Source organism: Drosophila simulans, chromosome 2R (assembly GCF_016746395.2).
Source record: "Drosophila simulans strain w501 chromosome 2R, Prin_Dsim_3.1, whole genome shotgun sequence".
NCBI lineage: Eukaryota > Metazoa > Arthropoda > Insecta > Diptera > Drosophilidae > Drosophila > Drosophila simulans.
Window position 1 is genome coordinate 4,937,828 of NC_052521.2, and position 20,471 is coordinate 4,958,298.

The 20,471-nt window shown below is 46.9% G+C and overlaps 2 protein-coding genes across 4 annotated transcripts; one reads left to right on the top strand and one right to left on the bottom strand.

The window, feature by feature from the left end:
• Window positions 1–73: 73 nt before the first annotated feature.
• Window positions 74–14,089, top strand: LOC6733396 (vacuolar protein sorting-associated protein 13). 2 transcript variants are annotated; one of them, XM_016167590.3, is made up of 30 exons: window positions 74–211; window positions 475–693; window positions 2,338–2,424; window positions 2,485–2,682; window positions 2,742–3,095; window positions 3,152–3,373; window positions 3,441–3,577; window positions 3,639–3,870; window positions 3,923–5,438; window positions 5,500–6,130; window positions 6,187–6,342; window positions 6,402–6,744; window positions 6,811–6,956; window positions 7,017–7,263; window positions 7,321–7,593; window positions 7,653–7,865; window positions 7,925–8,034; window positions 8,093–8,692; window positions 8,784–9,344; window positions 9,401–9,559; window positions 9,621–10,229; window positions 10,292–10,419; window positions 10,482–11,324; window positions 11,397–11,769; window positions 11,835–12,656; window positions 12,722–12,822; window positions 12,888–13,026; window positions 13,087–13,370; window positions 13,444–13,582; window positions 13,642–14,089. In XM_016167590.3, exons 2-30 carry the CDS (start codon window positions 594–596, stop codon window positions 13,882–13,884), a joined length of 9,966 nt encoding a protein of 3,321 aa, XP_016026318.1. In that variant the 5' UTR covers window positions 74–211; window positions 475–593; the 3' UTR covers window positions 13,885–14,089. The 2 variants fall into 2 exon arrangements, with proteins under 2 accessions (XP_016026318.1, XP_044778704.1); XM_044922769.1 differs by having other exon boundaries at window positions 137–318.
• LOC6733398 lies at window positions 14,060–20,418 on the bottom strand. Of its 2 annotated transcripts, XM_016167327.3 has the most exons (4): window positions 20,251–20,418; window positions 18,397–18,705; window positions 16,034–16,330; window positions 14,060–15,767 (listed from the first exon to the last, which is right to left on the bottom strand). In XM_016167327.3, the coding sequence occupies exons 2-4, from the start codon at window positions 18,446–18,448 to the stop codon at window positions 14,203–14,205; spliced, it is 1,914 nt and encodes a 637-aa protein (XP_016026319.1). In that variant the 5' UTR covers window positions 18,449–18,705; window positions 20,251–20,418; the 3' UTR covers window positions 14,060–14,202. The 2 variants fall into 2 exon arrangements, with proteins under 2 accessions (XP_016026319.1, XP_039148676.1); XM_039292742.2 differs by lacking the exon at window positions 20,251–20,418 and having other exon boundaries at window positions 18,397–19,407.
• Between the last annotated feature and the right edge of the window lie 53 nt (window positions 20,419–20,471).

Sequence of the window (20,471 nt, forward strand, 5' to 3'; positions counted from 1 at the left end):
AAATATTTGTCCTATAGCTCAGCAGTTTGCACGGCCAAACACGTCACCTAACAGTTTGCCATTCGCCCGGCAACGCGAGCAAACAGCTGATTGAGCGTCCCCAGGTGGAGAACGCAAACGGAAAACACAACAGCTGTTAGTTTCGGGCGAGCATTCAAAGAACGCGCATCGCACGGAGTTACCACTTTTTTGTCGCGTGGAAATGCCGCTGGTAATTGGGTGCAGTAAATACAGATAAGAACGGGAGTAGCACACGTGCTCCGGAGTGGAGTAGTGAGTTAATCTCACCAGACCAATTCCAGCTCTGGACAATCGCTTGTTAGTTTTTTTTTTTTGTTTTGGAACAATGGGCCTTGGCGGATTGTGCCAAAACATTCAAAATGCGTTCTACGATGACATCATCGACATTGTGTTTTAATCCGCCTCTCCGTTCCATCTGTTTGGTTTCTGTGTTTACATGTGCATGTATTTTAGATCAACTTTAGACCGCACAGCGAACGCCAGATTGTTTGAAGCACTCACCACGACCACATCAATTGGAATAACAACCACAAACTTGGAGGAAAATCAATAGGAGCATCTGCTGGAACACAATGGTCTTCGAGGCGGTGGTGGCCGATGTGCTGAACAAGGTGCTCGGCGACTACATCGAGAACTTGGATCGCAACCAGCTGAAGATTGGCATTTGGGGAGGTGAGTTCCAGTTCCCCGGAGAGGATGACACCATTCTGCTCCACCCTCACGCAAATACATCGCCTTACTGCGGTACCCATTGTTTATTGGTCTATTTGCACGCAAGTAGCCAGAAAAAACAACGATGACGGTGACCTTATCCTTGGCAATTTACTATTAATGACCTAATTCCGTCGCGGCAAACTTACATATACATATGTACGCTTCTAAGTGAGCCGTATTCACAAGTTCATGCGAACCCAATGAATTCTTCTGAGAAAGAGAGAAGACGGAGGAGCATTTAGACTTGGACGGGTGGGACAACTGTTGCATCTCGCTGTGCGATAGAGCAATTCTTGTGGTTTCTCTTGTCTCTCCATGAGCTCATTTCCTCACTGCCTATTTATCTTTCATGTACAAATCTGCACGTATCGGGTGTCTGTGTAAAACATAAACAATTCTTCGGTCTTTTATCTGAATGTACTCACTTTACTTCAGACTTCCAACACCACGGACTCCCGGCATTTCAGACCATATATGTGTGTATTTCCTCTCAAGTGGGGTGTGAATCCCATTTGACGAAGACGAGTTTGCGACAAACCCATTAAACGGGTTTGTTCAAAGAGTGACGTTCGGCGACAAGCCTGTTTTAATTCGGCTGATCTTGAACTTGGTGACATAATGCTATGCGATCAATAATTCATGTTAATTAGCATTTTGTTTTAGACTTATATAAGAGTATTTCATTCAAATATGCTTTTAGTGAGGAAGACTGGGCTTAGATATGTATTTATATTTATGTACATTTGGGTATAAATTGTTGATTTCACTATTACACTACCTAAATATTTTGAATAATACTGATTAGCTCAACTAATCAAAAATGACCTAGTTAAGTCAGTGGAAACCTTTGTACATATTTTGCATATATGTGTATATATTGCTTTTGAGCATCGTATATGATTTATATTATATTATTTTCGCAATGATTCATATTTGTTTTCATTTCGCAACTTGCGAGTCAAACGTGTTATATGTATATTTTCGATTTAATGCCACAATTTAAAATACAATCAGGTGAATGACTCTTCTTGTTTATTGAAGCTATCTAATTTAATCAGTTGTTACAACACTGTTATCAGAGTAACTTATAATTAATACTCTTGTATTGAATGTCGACTATTGAACACCACTTGTCGAATTATGATTATTGGCCAGATATGAAGTTCGTAAAGTAAGGCCAGACATGTTGCTATCAGTGCGATTCGACTAGGCTCAAATGTTGGATAACTTTAATGGGGTCGCTTGGTCGTTAAACTATTGACCCACATGCGTAATTCAATGTATAGTATATTCACCGATTGTGCTGCCCATTTTGCATTCCAAGCATAACAAACACTTAACAACTATAAATGCCGCATGCCCAAAATGCCAGAAATTGGTAAACAGTATTGACATATTGGTGCGCCTGGTGCTTTTTCCATTTGCGTACTCAACACTTTGCAAAGCCAGCAGACTTAGTCACATATGTATAAATGTAGCTATAGCGCTCCCCCTTTGTAATTTACCCGTAATTAATTAATGGGCATTCGCTCCCACATTTGCAAATGACTGATTACTGCGACTGATAAGACTAATGGAGCAAATTGTGTCTTTGTTTGGCAGGCGATGTGGTCTTGCAGAACCTCAAGATACGGGAGAATGCCCTGGACGAGTTGGACCTGCCCGTGCAGCTTATCTATGGTTACTTGGGTAAGTAAAGCATTAGTTTCCACCTGAATTGGATACACGGTGAATTCAATCAATTTGCAGGCAAACTAGTGCTTAAGATCCCCTGGAAGAATCTGTACAGCCAGCCGGTAATTGTCAACATCGAGGATCTTTATGTCTTAGTTTCACCCAACAACAATGTCCAGTACAACGCCGAAAAGGAGGCCAAATATGAGATGGACCTCAAGAAAGCGGCCCTTGATGCCCTGGAGGCAGCTCGCAAGAAGGAGTTGGAAATGGGTAAGCGAATCTTCTTTTTCTCTGAATGATCAGAAATATAAATATATACTCCTTCACAGATCAGCCCAAGGCAGATGCAGGATTTGCCGAAAAGCTAACGGCGCAGATCGTTAACAATCTGCAGGTGCAGATAACCAACGTTCATCTGCGATACGAGGACACCACAACGACGGGCAGTCCCTTCTCCTTCGGCATATCCCTGCATGAGCTCGAACTATACACCACCGATTGCGACTGGGAGAAGTGCTACATGGCCCAGCAGGCGTCGCAAGTCTTCAAAATAGCGAATCTCTCATGTCTTTCCGCCTATTTGAACTGTGGTGGACAACTGTACGCGAACAACAAGAGCGACCTTTCCAATCAGTTCAAGACGAATATTGCTTGCAAGGAAACAAAACCCAACTACAACTATGGTAATATTTTACAATTCTGTACGAGAAACCGCTAAAACGTTTCCTTGTGGTTATAGTGCTGGGTCCCATCTCTTGCAATGCCAAGCTAAAGCTGAACATGAACCCGGAACTTGATGATCCGGCATTTGAAAAGCCTAAAATCGATCTCACGCTGGAAATGGAAAAGCTTAATGTGGGCTTGACAAACACACAGTTCGACAATCTCATGAAGCTTGGAGACGCTATGAACCGCCAGCAGTTGGGCATACCGTACCGGAAATATCGTCCCTACAGTATATGTAAGTATTGATTAGACTCTGATTTTTTCAGTTGGTATTAACCATAAATTGATGTATTATTCTTTAGCCTACAAAGGCCACGCCAGGGTCTGGTGGCACTTTGCAATAACTTCTGTTCTAGAGGAGGAAGTAAGGAAACCCAGAGAGAGCTGGACTTGGGAACACATCAAGACCCACAGAGAACGCTGCAACACTTATGCACAGGTCTGTAGAATGTCTTAACAAAGGAAGCTACCATCTCCACAACTCAAATTTATCGTTTTAGAAATACAAGGAGCAGTGCTTAAGCAAAAAACCGTCAGCAGTGCTTACGGAAACATGCCGTTTGCTGGAAACGGAGCTGGACGTTTTTAACTTGCTGCTAATCCGGCAGAGGGTCAACATCGAGATAGCCAAGCAACGAGAGGCAGTGCCAGAACAAAAGTCTGGCTGGTTCAGTGGTTGGGGATGGGGCGGCGGAGCCAAGAAGGATGACCAAACCACCAGTCAAAAGCTGGGTAGGTATTTAATTATTTTACAGAAGAGCGATCTTTCAATTTAAATTTTCAGTTGAGAAGTTTGAAGCGGCAATGACCAGTGAAGAGAAAGAGAAGATGTACAGAGCCATTGGTTACCAAGAGAATGCCAAGCCCACAGACCTTCCAGAGAGCTACGAGGCCATCAGAATGAACTTTAAACTGATAGCCTTAGAGGTCGGCCTCTACAAGGATGAGAGTAATAGTTCCGCGTCAACGAAGGACTTCCGGGACCTGCCGTCGCTGGTCCTTCTTAACTTTTCCATGGCCACCGCGTTGATCACCCAGCGGCCAGCTGCCGAAGCCATTAGCATTAATGCTGGCATGAGAGAGCTCAAGGTAACTGGACTCACACGAAACGATTACACGCCTTTGTTGGTGGAGTCAAAAATCACCGACGAGTTCAACCTGCTGGAAGTGTTTTTCGAGACAAACCCACTGGACAAGTTGTGCGACCAGCGAGTGAAGGTTGTGGCGCGCCCGTTGCAGATAACGTATGATGCGCCAACCATATTGGCCCTGATCAACGCATTCCAGACACCTGGCGATGTCACGCTCTCCAAGTTTGAGGATGCGGCCAGCACGAAAATCTCGAACTTCAAGGAGCGCTCAGCCACTGGAATGCAGTACATGATCGACAAGAAGGCAGTGCTGGATGTGGACATCCTGTTAATGCCAAACATCCTGGTCGTACCCCATAAAGGAGTCTACGATGCGAACAATACATCCCTGCTAGTAGTTAGCATGGGCCAGGTGCACCTCTCCAGCCAACCGCGTAGGGAGTCGAACAAGCTGCATCATCTTTTCTCAGCCGGCGAGGATAAGGATGAGATTCTCAAGACGGTAATGGAAAATGCCTATGACAGGTTTACAGTCGCAGTTGACGATGTGCAGATGCTGGTCGTGCGAGCTGGAGAGCCGTGGCAAAATGCACTAGCGGAAGCAAACTCAACGGAGATGCACGTTTTGCGCCCCGTCTCCCTGAAAGTAACTGCCGCACTTTGTGTGGTTGACAACGATCCGCGTCTTCCAAATATTAAGGTGGACATCGACTTGCCAGCGATCCTGGTTAATGTCTCAGAAGATCGCATTTTCCTCGCCATAAAGGTGGCCACAAGTATTCCCCTGCCGGAGCAAAAGGAACCGGCTAGTAGACTCACACAGACGAACTCGCGCAGCTCAATGTCCATATCCAATTTCATCAACAAGGAAGTTAAAAAGATTGGACCCTCGGCATCGGTGAGCTCTGCCAGTAAGGACCCGTTGCTGGACGAGATCATCCAGTACACCAGTCTCGATGTAAATTTCTCTCTTGGAGAAATCAACTTCGTTTTGTTCAAGTCCAGTCAAAAATGCGAGACAAGCCCCGATGTTTCTATTGAATTTCTGACTCCTGATGGCGATGTCATTCCCTCTCAGTTGATTGAGAACATCCAGGAGCCTATTGAAGAGCTACCCCGAACGCCACCTCAGCAGATTCTCTCAATCGACATTCGTCGTCTGGAGGCCCACTTTGTATCCAAAACCTATGAATCGGTGGCCACAGTCAAGTAAGGATGTTACAAAATCTGTGCTTAAGCTATCTTTCAACCATAAATTCTTTGTTTTCAGACTTGGAGATATCAACCTGCGACAGTATGACTGCCAGGACAGTGACATGGATGTACTAGATGTTATCCACACGCCGAAACAGGAGAATAGTTCCAATTACCTGTTCACTGTCTCGTGCACAATCGCAGACAAGTCGTCGCCAGAGTTCAGCACCAAGTACAACTCCACTGAGCAGTTGGTCGTGGCTAATTTCGAGGTACTTCAAGTCGTGCTGCACCAGGAATGCCTACAAAGGCTTATGGAGGTCGCAAACAATTTCCAAAGAAATCTAGATGTTGTACTATCAAGTACCCGGCCACGCGATCGGATGGGCTCCATTGGGGGAGGAGATGGCATTAAACGAAAGCTTAATGTTATTCTTGAGGACACAGAGGAAATAATGACCACCGACCAAATGAAGCGGCGCAAGAAGACCCGCCGCACTCACGTCGTAGAGACGGTGAAAGTTCGCGTTATCGCTAATTTGGACCAAGTGGGTCTGGTGCTGACCAGCCGAAACCGGCCGATAGCAGAGATGAATGTGAAGAAATTCGTGTCCAGTCTGATCATAAAGTCGTCCTACACGGAAGTCAACATTGGCCTTAAAGACATCCAGGTGTTGGACCTAAATCCTCACACTATTCACAAGAATGTAAGTAACTTAATCACCCGAGGACCAGAATTAAAAAATATATATTTTTTCTTCAGATTCTGAGTATTGTTGGCAAGGACGCTTTCAACTGCCAGATTGTGATCTACAACAAGGAGGAGACCCAAGACTACAACTCTGATGATATGAAAATAACTGTGGACATTGGCTGCATGAAGATCATCTTCCTCAATTGGTTTGTGGCAGGTGTTATGGTAAGATCTATGAGTTTCAAATATATTGGCATGTTTTAATGAATCTGACGCCTTGGCAGAACTTCCTGAACAACTTCACAGCGGCCCAAGCAACCATATCGCAGGCTGGTGCTGCCGCTGCAGAGTCCGCTCGGCAGAAGGCAATGGATGCCTACGAAACGGCCACGCGTATGAAACTAAATATCCGCATCAAGGCGCCCATTATCATTGTGCCAATTGGATCACAGGACAGGAATGCCTTGATGCTCGATTTGGGCTTGCTGGAGCTAACGAATAACACGGTGGAGGTGGCGGTGGCCGAAGAGGAACGGCTAGCTGTCATAGACGAGATCAAGTTGCAAATATGCGATGTTAAGATTTCCAAAATTGTCTTATTAGATGGCAACGAGTCAACGGTTGATGGTAAGATCAATAATTTTATCTAATTCCGAATGTGCACAACTACTAATCAACTACTCATTTCTTTAGAAGTGGACGCGGAAGTGGGTTTCCTGTCTAAATTCAATATGATGAATCCCATGAGTTGCACCTTATCAATCACGCGCAATTTGTCATACACATGGTACCGGGATGTGCCCGAACTAAATCTTTCTGGTCGATTAAAGTCCATTGAGGTATGTAAGATATATTCGTATCGATTTCAGCTCCAGCTAAGACTTCATCTCCCCCTGCAGCTCACTCTTTTCGCGGATGATTATGCTTTGGTAATGCTTGTTCTCAATCGCAATTTAAACGAGGGTTTGGAAGAGTTCCCTCCCAGCGAAGAGGCGCCGCAGCAAGCACAAGTTAGACCCGAAAGACGCAACTCTCGTGCGGGACGCTTATCTCGTACCGTTCAAGTTTCTCCAAAAAGGGAAAAGATTCACGAATCGATCAAGTTCAACTTTCAGTTTGATGGTGTGGTCATAAATTTAATGGAGGGTAAGTAACTAAACGGATTAATAGCTCAACTTGCGACTAAACCCGCTTTGCCCTTAGGTGAAGGAGCAGGTCTCGCCAGGTTCGGAATATATTTCCTCTCCGTTAAGGGCACCAAACTGGACAACGGCACACTGAGCACATCAGTTGTTTTGTGCAATATCCAAATGGATGACATGCGGAGTAATTCCAAAAGCCAGATTCGACAGTACTTAAGTCGCAAGGATTGGGTTCAGCCTAAGTTGGATACAGACGACATCATCGATGCCTGTTACAACGAGCGAAACTTCATGGTCGATGTTACGGCTATAATAAAAGAAGATGACACGTTCGGTAGGTGATATCATTTCTTTTTATTTTCTTATGAATACGATGTTAAACCACTATTGCAGCTGAGGTCCGTGTGCGTGGATTCGATCTGATCGTCTGCATTGATTTCCTGCTGAAACTGACTACGTTTCTTACCTTGCCGCCTGAGGAGAATCCGCGCGAGTCTCTTTATATAAAGCCAGCGCCTGTTTCGGAAACAGCTCGGGATACCAAGCACTCTATTCGCTCCTCCGCCATATTAGCCGCCCAAGAGCTTGTTCCTGTCGAGCCACCCAGTACGTGACAAATGTTATTAAATCTTTAAGATTCCATTACATCCATATGTTCGTTTCAGGTCACGATGTTCCAAACCGAAAAATGAATTTAATACTGCACATTGACGAGCCAGATATAATATTAGTGGAAAATCTGGAAGATCTTAATACCAGTTGTATTATTTTCAATGTAAGTTAATCAAAAAAGATATAATGATAATCCTTCATTGATCTCAACTTTTATTCAGGCTCAAGTGCATTTGAATTACCGCAGCATAAACGATAAACAGATTGTAAACGGACAGATCGATGCTCTCAAGATGTACATGTGTGCTTTCCTACCAGAGCGGCGAGAGATGACGCGCCATTATATCCTACACCCGTGCGTAATTAGCCTGCAAGGATCCACTCCCGAGGAAGAGGGCATGCACATTAGCCTTAAGCTCAGTGACATTATCATCAACGTGTCGCCGGCCACCATCGAGCTGCTGAACAAGGCAATGCTGAGCGTCTCCAGTGCCACCATGACCAAGTGCGCTATTGCCGAGGAGTCGCGGAACTATTCGAATCTGTGGCAACAGCGCCACTTCCATAGCCGCAGCTATTGGTTCACCAAGGTGGAGCAGGGCGTCGATGCCCTGGAGGCTGAGCAGAGAAGCGTCACCACCGACAACGAAAAGCAGAAGACAGAGAAGTGTGTAATTGAAATTCCCAGCATTACCCTCGTGATCGAGTCCGGCGTAGGCTACTACACGAAGCCACTTATTTCGCTAGACACCCGCATTACTGCCGTTTTCAACAATTGGAGCCGCAGTCTCACCGCTCATGGCTCATTGACACTAAATATGGTAAGTTCCAAGGAGTTCTGATAACCGCAACCCTGTTTTTTTTTTTTTTAAGTATGCAAATTTTTCTTAAATATTTTACTTTTACTTTTAGAACTACTACAACCAAGCCCTTGCCGAATGGGAGCCTATTATCGAGCTGAACGAGGTCATTGGTCGCAACGGAGTTCGCGAATACACGCCATGGGAGCTTAAGTTCGAAATGGGCATGGAGAAGGTGCAGAGCGAAGTGGAAGACGATGCCGAACAGCAGGCGATGCACATGAACATCCACTCGGCAGAGACGCTGGAGATTACGTTGAGCAAGACGTGCCTGGGTCTACTGAGCGAACTGGCCGAGGCCTTCTCGCAGGCTATCGACCAGAACGGTCTGACCAAGCCAGACATCGTGGCTCCTTACGTGCTGGAAAACGACACTGGCTTCGATGTTAACCTGAATCTGCGAAAGGGCATCTTTACACTGCACGAAGTGCACCGCGGCGGCACACCTGCGGGTGCGAACAGTACCCTACTTATGTTTGCCCAATCTGAAGAGGTCGATCCCAGCGTCATAAAAACCTGCACCATTTCGACGGGCGGAAAGGCGTATCTGCAGACTAAGGATCTGAGCACGTTATCAGAGGAGGATTCCGAGGACTACACTCTTTATGTGACGGTAGGAGGGAAATCTTGCTCAGTCTACGCAAATCTATTAAAACGTTGCTTTTGCAGATTGGAGATATCAACAAAGAGATTGCACTGCCCGTTTCCAAGTCGGACACGCGTTTCTTCAACCTGATGCGCAGTACTTCTCACGAGCCTTGGGGCATTATTTCTGAAGTAAAGCAAGAGTACGGCACAACCAAAGTCAATATCCACGGTGTTGTTAGTGTAAGTACTAGCAGTTTGATCGTCAATACAATTTTTTTATTTCCATTTGCATTCATCGCAGGTTCATAATCACTTTACGACCGGTTTGAATATTTATCGACGCAATCCTGCCCCTACTGCACAATGTTTCGAGGATATTTTCGTCGGACGTGTGCGTCCCGGCGAAGTGTTCCATGTACCACTGCACGCCATATACGCGGAATCCAAGGATCTATTCTTTTCCATGCGCGGCTACAGAAGATCGGTGCAGGGCATTTCGTGGGCTTCCAATCCCTCGGACCTTAACTATTCGCATCAGTTGCACTGTGATCCGACCAACACGTTCGAGCCGCTCATCATGAACGCTCGACGATCAAAATCGGAGGTGTACTTCGAAAACACCAACAAGTATACATTGCTAAGCGCTTTCTACACGATTCATCTGCGCCCGCCACTCTATCTGCGCAACTCTCTGCCCATTAATATCCAAGTGTCAGTTGCCGGCTGCTCTGTCCGAAAGGAGGATGGCCTGGATGCTCAGTCGTCGCAGCGCTTTGTTGACAGGGGGTACAGCAAGGAAGATTTTCTGGACTACGGAGAAAAGCCTGTAAATTCCGGAGACGTGCTCCACCTGCCGACCGTTCGATTGGCATCAAAGGGCAAGGAATCGAAGAGTTTCCTAGTTGTGCGGGTGAGTTTAAGGGTCTCAATTGATTAAAATGTATCATAAGTTATAACCACTTGCCTATTTAGCTGGTTCAATATCTGGAGAAAGACTGGTCCTGCGCTACCGAGATTTGGGATTACAATGATGATGTTATTACCTGGACGTTTTCATCATATGACTCGGAAATGAAGGTGGACATGGATCTCTATGTGAAGTAATTATTAATTAATTAATTCAACAAATAATACTTGCAATGACACTTCAAATATTTCTCAGGACAGAGAACCGACATGGCAGCTTAATGCTTACGCTTTTTAGCCCTTTTTGGATGATAAATAAGACCGGCATGATGCTCACTTACAAATCGGAAACGACCTCCGTGGAAGTTCTCTACCATCCTCCCGAATATTCTGGTCCCATTTTGTTCACTTTCCGGGATAAGTTATTCTTTGACAAGAAAAAAGCTTCAATTCGCATAGACAATGGTCAATGGAGTGAAAAGATCCCATTGGACGTGGCGGGTTCTGTTGGCGAAGTGATCTGCTTTGCGAACAATCAGAAATACCCTGTCGGTGTTCACAACCACTTGACTCAGAACTCTTTGACCAAGCAGATCACGTTCATACCCTTTTATATTGTGTGCAACAAGTGTCACTTTGACATAGAGCTGCAGGAGCAGAGTCGTCCAGCCGACCCATGGCTCCATCTCGAACCAAATGAGATGGTACCTCTCTGGCCGAGAAACGAAAACAGGAACAATTTGGTGGTGCGCGTGGATGGCAAGATTACTCCGGCCTTCGACTTTACGGAGGTGATCTGTACGCTCCTGAAACTGGAGGACAGCAAGTACGGCGGCATCAATGTGGACGTTCAGACAACGGAAGGCGGTGTCTATATCACCTTTACGGACTATAAGCCAGCCGATGCGCCCGGCCTGCTCATTAATCACACTGGCAAGCAGATTGTTTACTACGAGAAGGGAACCAAAAACGAGCATATCCTGAATGCAAAGAGTACTATAATGTATGCTTGGGATGACCCTACTGGTCCAAAAATGCTTGTGTTCGGCACAAACAAGGAAGAGACGGATCTGAAACGAGACGGAATCGGCGAAGTGATGTGAGTATCTTCTACCAGCAGGACAACTACTCCCAAAATCTATATCTCATAATTAACAATTCAAACTCATAGCATGCAAGACGGCGAGAAGGTTCTATGGGTATCTTTCCTCGATGGCCTGCAACGTGTGCTGCTCTTTACGGAAAACGAATCGATCGCCAATCGTACGGAGAGCACTGCCTCGTTACAATCTATTACCCAGAGCATTGATCTGCGCATTCACGGCATTGGCTTGTCAGTGATTAACAACGAGACGGGCCTTGACATACTTTATCTGGGAGTAACCAGCTCCGGCATTATATGGGAGTCAAAGAAAGTGACCAAGAATCGCTTTAAGGAGTTAACCATTAACGAGAACGCGCTTTTGGAAATTGAGTATCAAAAATATCTAGTTCACAAGAGTGTCAACGATCTGCAGACCTACAGGCTAGATAACAAGTTCCCGGTAAGATAAACAAAAACAAAAAAACTCAGCATTCGGTGATTTTAACGTATATTGTATATTTTTAGATCGACTTCGACCTTATGATCCTCAAGAAGTCGGTGGAAAGAAACATAAGACGCAGTTTCTATCCAGCGATTTGGTTGTCCCGCAAGTCGTCGCCATTCCAAAGCCAGCTGCATGTGAAAATTAACCGTATACAGGTGGATAATCAGTTCCTGGATCCAATATTCCCCGTGGTGTTGGCGCCAATTCCACCACCGAAGAGTGTGGCAAGTACCACCAGTCTCAAACCATTTATCGAGTGCAGCATGGTGCAGCGCATCATGCCGAACTCAACTGTGCGTCAGTTCAAATACGCCAGGATACTGATCCAAGAGTTCCTCTTCAAAGTCGATTTGAACTTCCTCACTGCCATCGCCGAGATGTTTGCCAAGGAGGTCTCGGACGAGGCAGCAGCCAAGCAGTTCCGTCAGGACGTTGAATCTATTGAGCTCCCGCTTTCAGCGTTCTTTGAAGAGCACTCGTTGGAGGAGCAGAAGAGCTTTTACGATAACCTGCATTTGGGTCCGCTCAAGATCCATGTCAGCTTCTCGATGGCCGGGTCGGACACAAAGGCGTTGCCCGGTTTCTTGGGCTCATTGGTCCAGGGCGTGGGTGTGACTCTAACGGACGTAAACGATGTTGTCTTCCGTCTGGCCTTCTTCGAGCGCGAGTATCAATTCTTCTCTCAACAACAGCTAATCAACGAGATCACCTCACACTACACTGGCCAAGCGTTGAAGCAGCTGTATGTGCTCGTCCTCGGACTTGATGTCCTGGGCAATCCCTATGGCCTAGTGGTTGGTCTTAAGAAGGGCGTCGAAGACTTGTTCTACGAACCGTTCCAGGTAAATCAAACATAATTATTTTTAAATAATTCCATCGCTCACCTGTTTGGTTTATCATTTTACAGGGTGCCATCCAAGGTCCTGGAGAATTCGCCGAGGGTTTGGTCCTGGGCGTAAAGTCTCTTTTCGGCCACACTGTAGGTGGTGCTGCGGGAGCGGTTTCCAAGTAAGCTGCCCTTTATTTAAAGTACAGTCAGTCTTTTAATAGCAACTTACCTTTTTAACTTTTAGAATAACTGGTGCTATGGGAAAGGGTTTGGCTGCGCTGACCTTTGACGAGGACTATCAAAAGAAACGACGACAGGGTATTCAAAACAAACCGAAGAACTTCCACGAAGGATTGGCCCGCAGCAGCAAGGGCCTAGTGATGGTAAGACCTTATCTATATGGTTCTTCAGCTTAAAATCCTTATGACTTATAATTTTATCAGGGCTTTGTGGACGGAGTCTCTGGCGTTGTAACCAAACCAGTGATTGGGGCTCGCGATAACGGGGTCGAGGGCTTCTTCAAGGGCCTGGGTAAGGGTGCAATTGGCCTGGTTGCTCGCCCCACCGCTGGCGTGGTTGACTTCGCCAGTGGCAGCTTCGAGGCTGTGAAACGGGCGGCGGATGCAAGCGAGGATGTGAAGCGTATGCGACCGCCGCGTTTCCAGCACTACGACTTCGTGTTGAGACCCTATTGCTTGATGGAGGCGACAGGGAATAAAATAATGAAGTAAGTGTCGATAGCTACTAGCTTTTCAGCTAGAATACAAACACAAACTTAACCAAATGTACTCAATTCGCAGGGAAACCGACAAGGGTAAATTTGCCACCACTGACAACTTTATTCACTGTGAGGAGATTATCCAGAAGTCCGAGTACTTGGTGGTCACCAATTACCGAGTGATGTACGTGCAACGTAACGAGATGTTCGGCGTTTGGACGGTGAGTTTCGCAGTTAACTTTCAGTAGTTGGACCTTACTTACACGTCTTTTACACACAGTCTCTTTGGTCCTACCTATGGAACGAGATTAGCTCCGTGACTGCAATGGCTCGCGGTGTCCAGTTCACCGTAAAGACGGATGGCAAGAAGGTACTTGGCCTATTTAGCAGCAAGGAGTCACCTCGCAAGTTAGTGCTCGTAGGAGATGAGCGCAAACGTGACGCTCTGGTGAACATTATAGAATCTCAGCGCTCCGACCCCAATCCTTTAAGGGCCACCATCGCCTATCCGGCTCATAATTGACAATAGAACTGAATTTATTTCCCAACTGTATTATAATCCAATCACATCCCCACGACAGCAGCAACGACATGGAAATCTACCTCGATCATCAAGATTTTTTCTGTCCAAGCACCATGCGCCCAATTGGAAAACTCAAACTTACGTGTCGCACTTTTACGTATGTTAACAACCATGGTTTTGATATTAAAATTTTATGTCAAAGTTATGTGACATCCGGAGAGTGGTTTTCACTAGCCTAAGGATTAAATCTACAATACAGAGACGAACGAGCTCTCCAGGACGTCGGATGTGAATAGCAGATGACGGATGTGCAGCAGTCTACACCTTCTTTAGGAAGCTGCTGGGAGTCGTGGCCAGGGGCATGATTGGCTCGTAGTTGTTGCAACCATCACTTTCGCAGAAGGATGTCAGCGAGGCGAGTGCATTGGCGGCCAACGCTTCCACGCTGAACATGGTGGACAGGTGACCGCTGCTCTCGAACTGGTTGATAATCATGTTCACCTTGCTCTTGGCCTCCGCCTTCAGACACGGCGACGTGGGCGGGCTGCCCGGCAGGCCGTGATCCCGGTCACCAGGACTTGCATCATAGCCCTCGCCCAGCTCCGCTTCCGTCAGCAGGTTCTCCTTCTCGCTCTGCTTGCACTTGGCGTTGGTTGGTGATGCACTGCCCGTGTTGGTCGCCTTCAATCCGGTGGTCTTGTTAAGGCGACTGAGGAACCAGTTTCGTGCCAGCTTGTCGCAGTCCTTGCTGACCGGACTGGATTGCGGCGAGGTGGTTGACTTGCGCTGCTTCTTCTGATCCTTGGTGGGCGTGTGGGCGGGGCTGGTCAGGGGAGACAGCATCTCCGGTTCACTGCCATTCGAGTAGCTCTTCTTCGCTGCCTTTTTCAGACGATCCGGACTGGGACCGGCCGCTGACAACTGGGTGGAGAGCTCGCTGTGCACTGTTTTCACCCTGGCCTGGAAGTCCAGCGATATGTTTCCGTGCAAGCTGGACGGCTGCGGTTGCACCTTAATATCACCCTCGTTGAGTAGTCCCAGGGATTCCAGCTCCCCACTTACAGAGGCCACCCTGGCGCAGGTGTCCTGCAGCGGCTGAGCCGGGCATTTGGGAACATCGTACTCGAAACGCCGGGCGAGGGCGCTTGGACTGTTGTTCTTCTCCGGCAGCTTAGGGAGCACCATGGAGGAGGAGTCTATGAGGCCATACACGGGCGAGGGCTCCTCGTAGATGATATCCGCTGCTGTGTAGGTGGATTTTTTCTGGACCGGCGGCGTGGGCAATTTCCGGGGCGGTGGACTCTTCAGCGCCGAATGAGCACCGGCATCTCCGCGGATGGCCGCCTCAATGGCGTGTATCCACTCTTTGGCATCGACTTCGTTGCTGGCCTGGTACACGAACTTCTTGTTGGGGTCGTCTGTGGTGATCTGGAAGCAGATGTCGCGCCGCTTGCCCTCTCCGAAGTGCTCAATCTCGATGGAGGAGCTCTTCAAGTAGAGCGTGCTGCTGGGTCGACAGGCGGTCGGGCCGTCGGCATAGCACAGCATCCAGTCGTTGAGGATGCCACAGTAGCACTTGCGGGTCTGGTCGAAGAACAGTCGCTTGGGCACAATCCGCTGCAGCTGTCCGTACTTTGTGGATCTTTGCAGGGACAAGTGGCCAGCGGGCAGATCTGCGTACGGGCAGTCAATGAACACCTCGTGGCTGAAGGTGATCGCCTGCTGCGCTTCGTCCTCGTCCTGACCCGCTCCCTGGTTCTGGCAAATCTCGTAGAGCTGCTGATGTGGCTCCTTGTCCTTCGCTGCCGGAACCGGTTGATTGACGGAGCAACGATCCAGGGATCCGCTGCTGCCCAAATCGATGTACTCCCTCGAGGCGGACACTGCAATTACGGGTAATTAGTGATAACTGTAGGCATTAGACATACAGGTACAGTCATGCTTCTAAATGTTGGCTATCCACTTTGCAACCATTATGATGGATCAAGTCTCTTTCAACAATATACCTTATAAACTTTTACTTTAAAGTTATTAATACATAATTGTAGTGTTCAAAAAAGATACTAGCATACTTTAGTATGGATTGTGTGGATTTCAGTTAGGGAAGCATGACTGTATGTAATATGTTTGAATGGTGTTCAGCACTCACGGGAGCTTTTCGAGGGGGACGGGGAGGCAAGCATCTCCAGATAGCCGCTGGGACCGGTCTCCGCGCCCACCTTGCTATCGACGCAGTCGACCAGGCTGGAACGGTGGTTAGCTGTCGCCTGCTCGTCTGCACATCCCAGCCCCGATCCCGATCCCGATGCAGAACTGGCTGCAGCCAGCAGGATCTCACAGCGGGCCAGAAGGGCGGCGGTCTGCTCGGCGGCCGTCACGTGGAATAGGTTCGAGGTGTTCTCGTACTCCGAGGTCTCCAGCGAAGCTCGGAAGTGGGCGCGGACATCTGAAAGCAAGCAGAGGGGAGGATCGTCAGTTCTTCAGTTGGCTAAATAAGGCGGCGGCCCCATCGGCCATTATTTTTAAACGCATCATTGAGCCTAATGGCGGGGCAGTTGAGCAACAGAGTGGCTTTCTTGGGGGGCAATTAGTGGGCCAGTGGAGTGGTGGTGTCTCTGCTGCTCCGACTTCTGCAGCCGCGACTCGCAGCCGTTCCCAGCCAGAAGTCCGGTCACAAACGCATGTGGGTATGTACATGTACGTGTACATAAGTGACCTCATAAGCTCTCGCTCAAGAGTCAACTGCGAATTGACCGGGGCAATTAAAAATAATTTCACTGGCCAAGAAAGTTAACTCTGGTGTCTGCTGCCCCACCCTCTGTCCATAAATGCCCACATCCACAGAAAACCAGAAGACGCTGAAATTTGCCCGAAATCTTGTTAAAACTCAAGCACGCAAAGTTTCAGAGAACTGAGCTTAAAAGTAATATGTCCGAATATGGAAATAAGAAAAATATCCAAAAGTCGTGCTGGCGAAATGCGAACTGGAAATGCTCTTAAGAACTTGAGATCTTGACAAGAGTCGAACTATAACCAGAATTTTTCAACTTTCCATCATTTAATTGCTAAAAACGCCTTGGACAAACAATAGTTTGAGCTTAAAGCTATAGTTAGGAACGATTTAATTTAATTTAATTTTGTCGATTTAAGCTATCTTAGTTTTTAGGAAGTGGAATCAAAACTGACTAAACCATTCCGTAAAATCGCTTCGTGCAAGGGCAACTTTTTGTTTCTAAACTATGGATAATTGGGGATCTTGACAGTGCATATCTTTCCATTCAAATGAATAAGGGAAAAGGGCATTAAAAGTACAATTTGTTTGTTCTGTATGCCAAATCAGCACTCTGACTTCGGCATTTAAGTCCACAGCAGAGGAAAGATTACTAGGTGCAAATTAACCAATACTTTCATACTTAAAACTGGATGATAATAAAGAAGTTTTAAACCATTATAAATATCTATATTTTCTTATCAATAAGCTTGACTGACTGTAATATGCGTTGCAACTGGTTAGTTGATAATTGTGGTTTAATCAGGATCGTTGGGAAACTCCCCAGAAACTCATCAATGTGAGGCCTACACAAACAAATATAAATTGGAGCAACAGTCATCGGAGGAGGGTGGATATACATATATGTATCCCTTCATCTTGGCCTGAGAGCCACTGAACCGAGACGCGAGAAAGTGGAACCGACTAGGGCAGGCCCAAGATGGGCTAAAACAGCGCTTAAGGCTTAGTTCTGCGGCATGTCCAATCCGCTGTTTATTGTCTACCTCGTCCACAAACACATGTATAATGATTTAACGAAATAACCACATATATATATACATATATATAAACGATTCGGGGGAACAGCGCTCCAAAGCGGAGCCCAATTGGAACTCGATAAAGTGTACGAAATAAGCGCGAGGCGAAGGAGGAGCAGCAGGGCCACTAAAATATCCAGAAGAGTCCGATGGTCTGGTCACAGGCCAGAACCAGAACAAAAGAGTATTAAGCTCGGACGCCTGCGGAATGAGTCAATACTACTACTGCGGCACTGGGTTATTGTTAATGGTTGTGTTTTGGATCGCCTCCTCCTCCTCCTCCTCCTTCTCCTCCAGCGCTTGCTCCACCTCCACCTCTTCGCAACTTCGAGTCGGTGTGTAATTTTTTGATGGCGCTGTTTGCCTGGCGAAATTAACAAAGTTTCTGTTGATCTATCTCACACTAACTGGCTTCAATTTTGCTTTTCTGATTTTAGCTACACGCAGAAAAATAAGTATGCCATAGGTAAGGAGTTTTCTTTATGAGATAGGAACACTCTCGATTGAAAAAAAAGAATCATTTTAATCAGTTTTGAAAAAGTATGTAAAGCAAGGATTATTTTGCTGTTTTTTTAGCTGCTTTTCAATAGTTGTCTTAAACAATTACGAGTATCTCAAAAGCACCTTAATATGCTGATAAATAGCTACTTATACTATTAACACCCAACACATTGCTTCTTTGTGTGTAACTACTACCAGGCTTACCCAACAAAAACTGCTCAATTTCGGCCAGCTTGGTGGTTGGCTTCGGATTCATGGCTTCTAGATGGTATTGTATCCGCAGTTTTGTATTCCAAATTTTAGTGTTCAGTGTTAATTTGAGGCGATTTGCGTTAATGTGCGTTGAGTGCTAGTTGTTGTTTGTTTGGCCGGCCGATCGCTTGATTTCTCGCCCAGGCTTTATTGTGGCTTCACTGCGATCTGGATCGGAATAGTCATCTGTATCTGTATCTGTATCTGGCATATCCACCAACTGCACACACACGGCGTTTTGCCTTAGAAATTAACAGTTTGCTGTCAAAATGGGATAACACATTTGTATTTTTATTAGATCACATGCACAGCCGTTGCCGATCGGATGCACTATCTTCGATTGCGATGGCGGAGTGGAGCGCGGCACGGATTGCGACCGGAGTGCTACTGAAGGTACACGCGTAGACCCATTCCCCGGACTATCAGATGCAACTACCTCCCCCGCTGAGGAGTCGACCTATAAATAGCTGGGCCATCGATGCAGCAGCACGGATATCCAGATACCTAGACATCCAGACATTTAGATATCCAGACATTCAGATATCCAGATATCCAGATACAATGGTATCTCTATTGCGCTCTATTCTCTATATTTCGCTTTTACTATTGTCTGCTCTTTTCGCCTTTTCGGTTGCACGCTTCGTTTGGCGCCCCATGGAAAATGAAAATCAAGCGATGACGTTATGTATCTGGGTATCTGGCGGCTAGAGTATCTGGATTCGCTGATGGCGGAACAGTGTGTGCTTGCCATTAAGTGCCATTACGACATCCCTCCCCCCTCCATTGGGCCACTGCACTTGTCGGGTGTCTCCGTTTTTGTTTATAATTTTCAGTTTTCACTCCTCTGGCGTGTCTGTCATTTGCGGTTACCACTGTGGTGCTGCGGCCAAGAACCGCATACAAATCGGGCGGCCACACGCAGAGGAGCTCGGACGCGGGTCTTGGAACCGGGAACTGGGGACCTGTGCCCTTGTTTGGGGCCAAGCCCTTTAATTGTGACTCATCTGGGGGCGACGCGTGTCGCCACAAAGAAGAAGCGACCGTCTGTCCGGCGAGAAGATGCAAACACTCTCGCACTTCTGCTAACCCAAAAATAGTATCTGCTACAAAGAAAAGTATCTCAAACTGACCGATTTGAATACCCTACTTCTTAGTGTAACTCATATATTTCAAAACGTTTAATGTCTATTGTCAGTTAAGTTGATGGATAGATGTATAGATAGTCAGTCGGAGAGTTTCTCGAACTTGATGACCATGTTATACTGTACGAGCGAACTGCTGTCCATTTCCCTGGATTCCACTATAATACACCTGCTGCCACTTGTACGTGTCCAGCGACTGCTTTTACTTTTCGGTTCTTTATTTTTTATCGTGACCATAAAACAGAAATGTAATTTGATTTGCACCGAAGTATTTGCTTCCTTTGTGCCAGCCGTTGAAAATATGTACATATATATTTATTGATTCAGAACATTGGCAACTGGAGACCGCGACACCTTTGTTTGCAATTTATAATCGCATCGAATGGCGAGCTCCCAACTGGCTGTCGTTCCGCGGAAAAGCCAAACAAACTGTTGGCCAGCTGGCCACCAAGTCTTCGCCGCGCGAGACTTTTCCGGCCATGAAACTCGGTGGAAACCTGTGCGCAGGCGTGTCCGACACCCCACTGCCACTGCCATCGCCATCGCACTCCCCACTCCGCGCGCTCCTTGCGCACTTCCGGTCATTTCCGATCCCCCCAGACTGGCCGGCTTCCTGCCGCCCGGAGGAGCCCCCAATTACGAATTACGAAATGCATCCACGCACCGATTTCGGTCTTGCATCCGGTTTTCCACTGCGTTCTGACTACGTTGACACCTTTTCGCTCGCGGGCGAACTTTTCACCGCCGGAGCCAAGAAGCGAGCGCGACTTTCCGCCTGGTGCGCCACCATGAATCACTCGAGCTTAACTGCCCGACTTGGAGCTCGGCCGCTCTGGGAGCTCCAGCTTGGGCCGCCGCCAGCCGATGGCCACCCGAATGCAGCCG

Bases quoted from the DNA above. Each gene is read 5' to 3' on its own strand.
- LOC6733396 (XM_016167590.3), top strand. From the start codon at position 594: ATGGTCTTCGAGGCGGTGGTGGCCGATGTGCTGAACAAGGTGCTCGGC. The intron at 2,425-2,484 runs GTAAGTAAAGCA...ATCAATTTGCAG, and splicing joins GCTTATCTATGGTTACTTGG to GCAAACTAGTGCTTAAGATC. The intron at 13,027-13,086 runs GTAAGACCTTAT...TAATTTTATCAG, and splicing joins GCAGCAAGGGCCTAGTGATG to GGCTTTGTGGACGGAGTCTC.
- LOC6733398 (XM_016167327.3), bottom strand. From the start codon at position 18,448: ATGAATCCGAAGCCAACCACCAAGCTGGCCGAAATTGAGCAGTTTTTG. The intron at 16,331-18,396 runs GTAAGCCTGGTA...GCTTGCTTTCAG, and splicing joins AATTGAGCAGTTTTTGTTGG to ATGTCCGCGCCCACTTCCGA. The intron at 15,768-16,033 runs GTGAGTGCTGAA...CCGTAATTGCAG, and splicing joins GTCCCCCTCGAAAAGCTCCC to TGTCCGCCTCGAGGGAGTAC.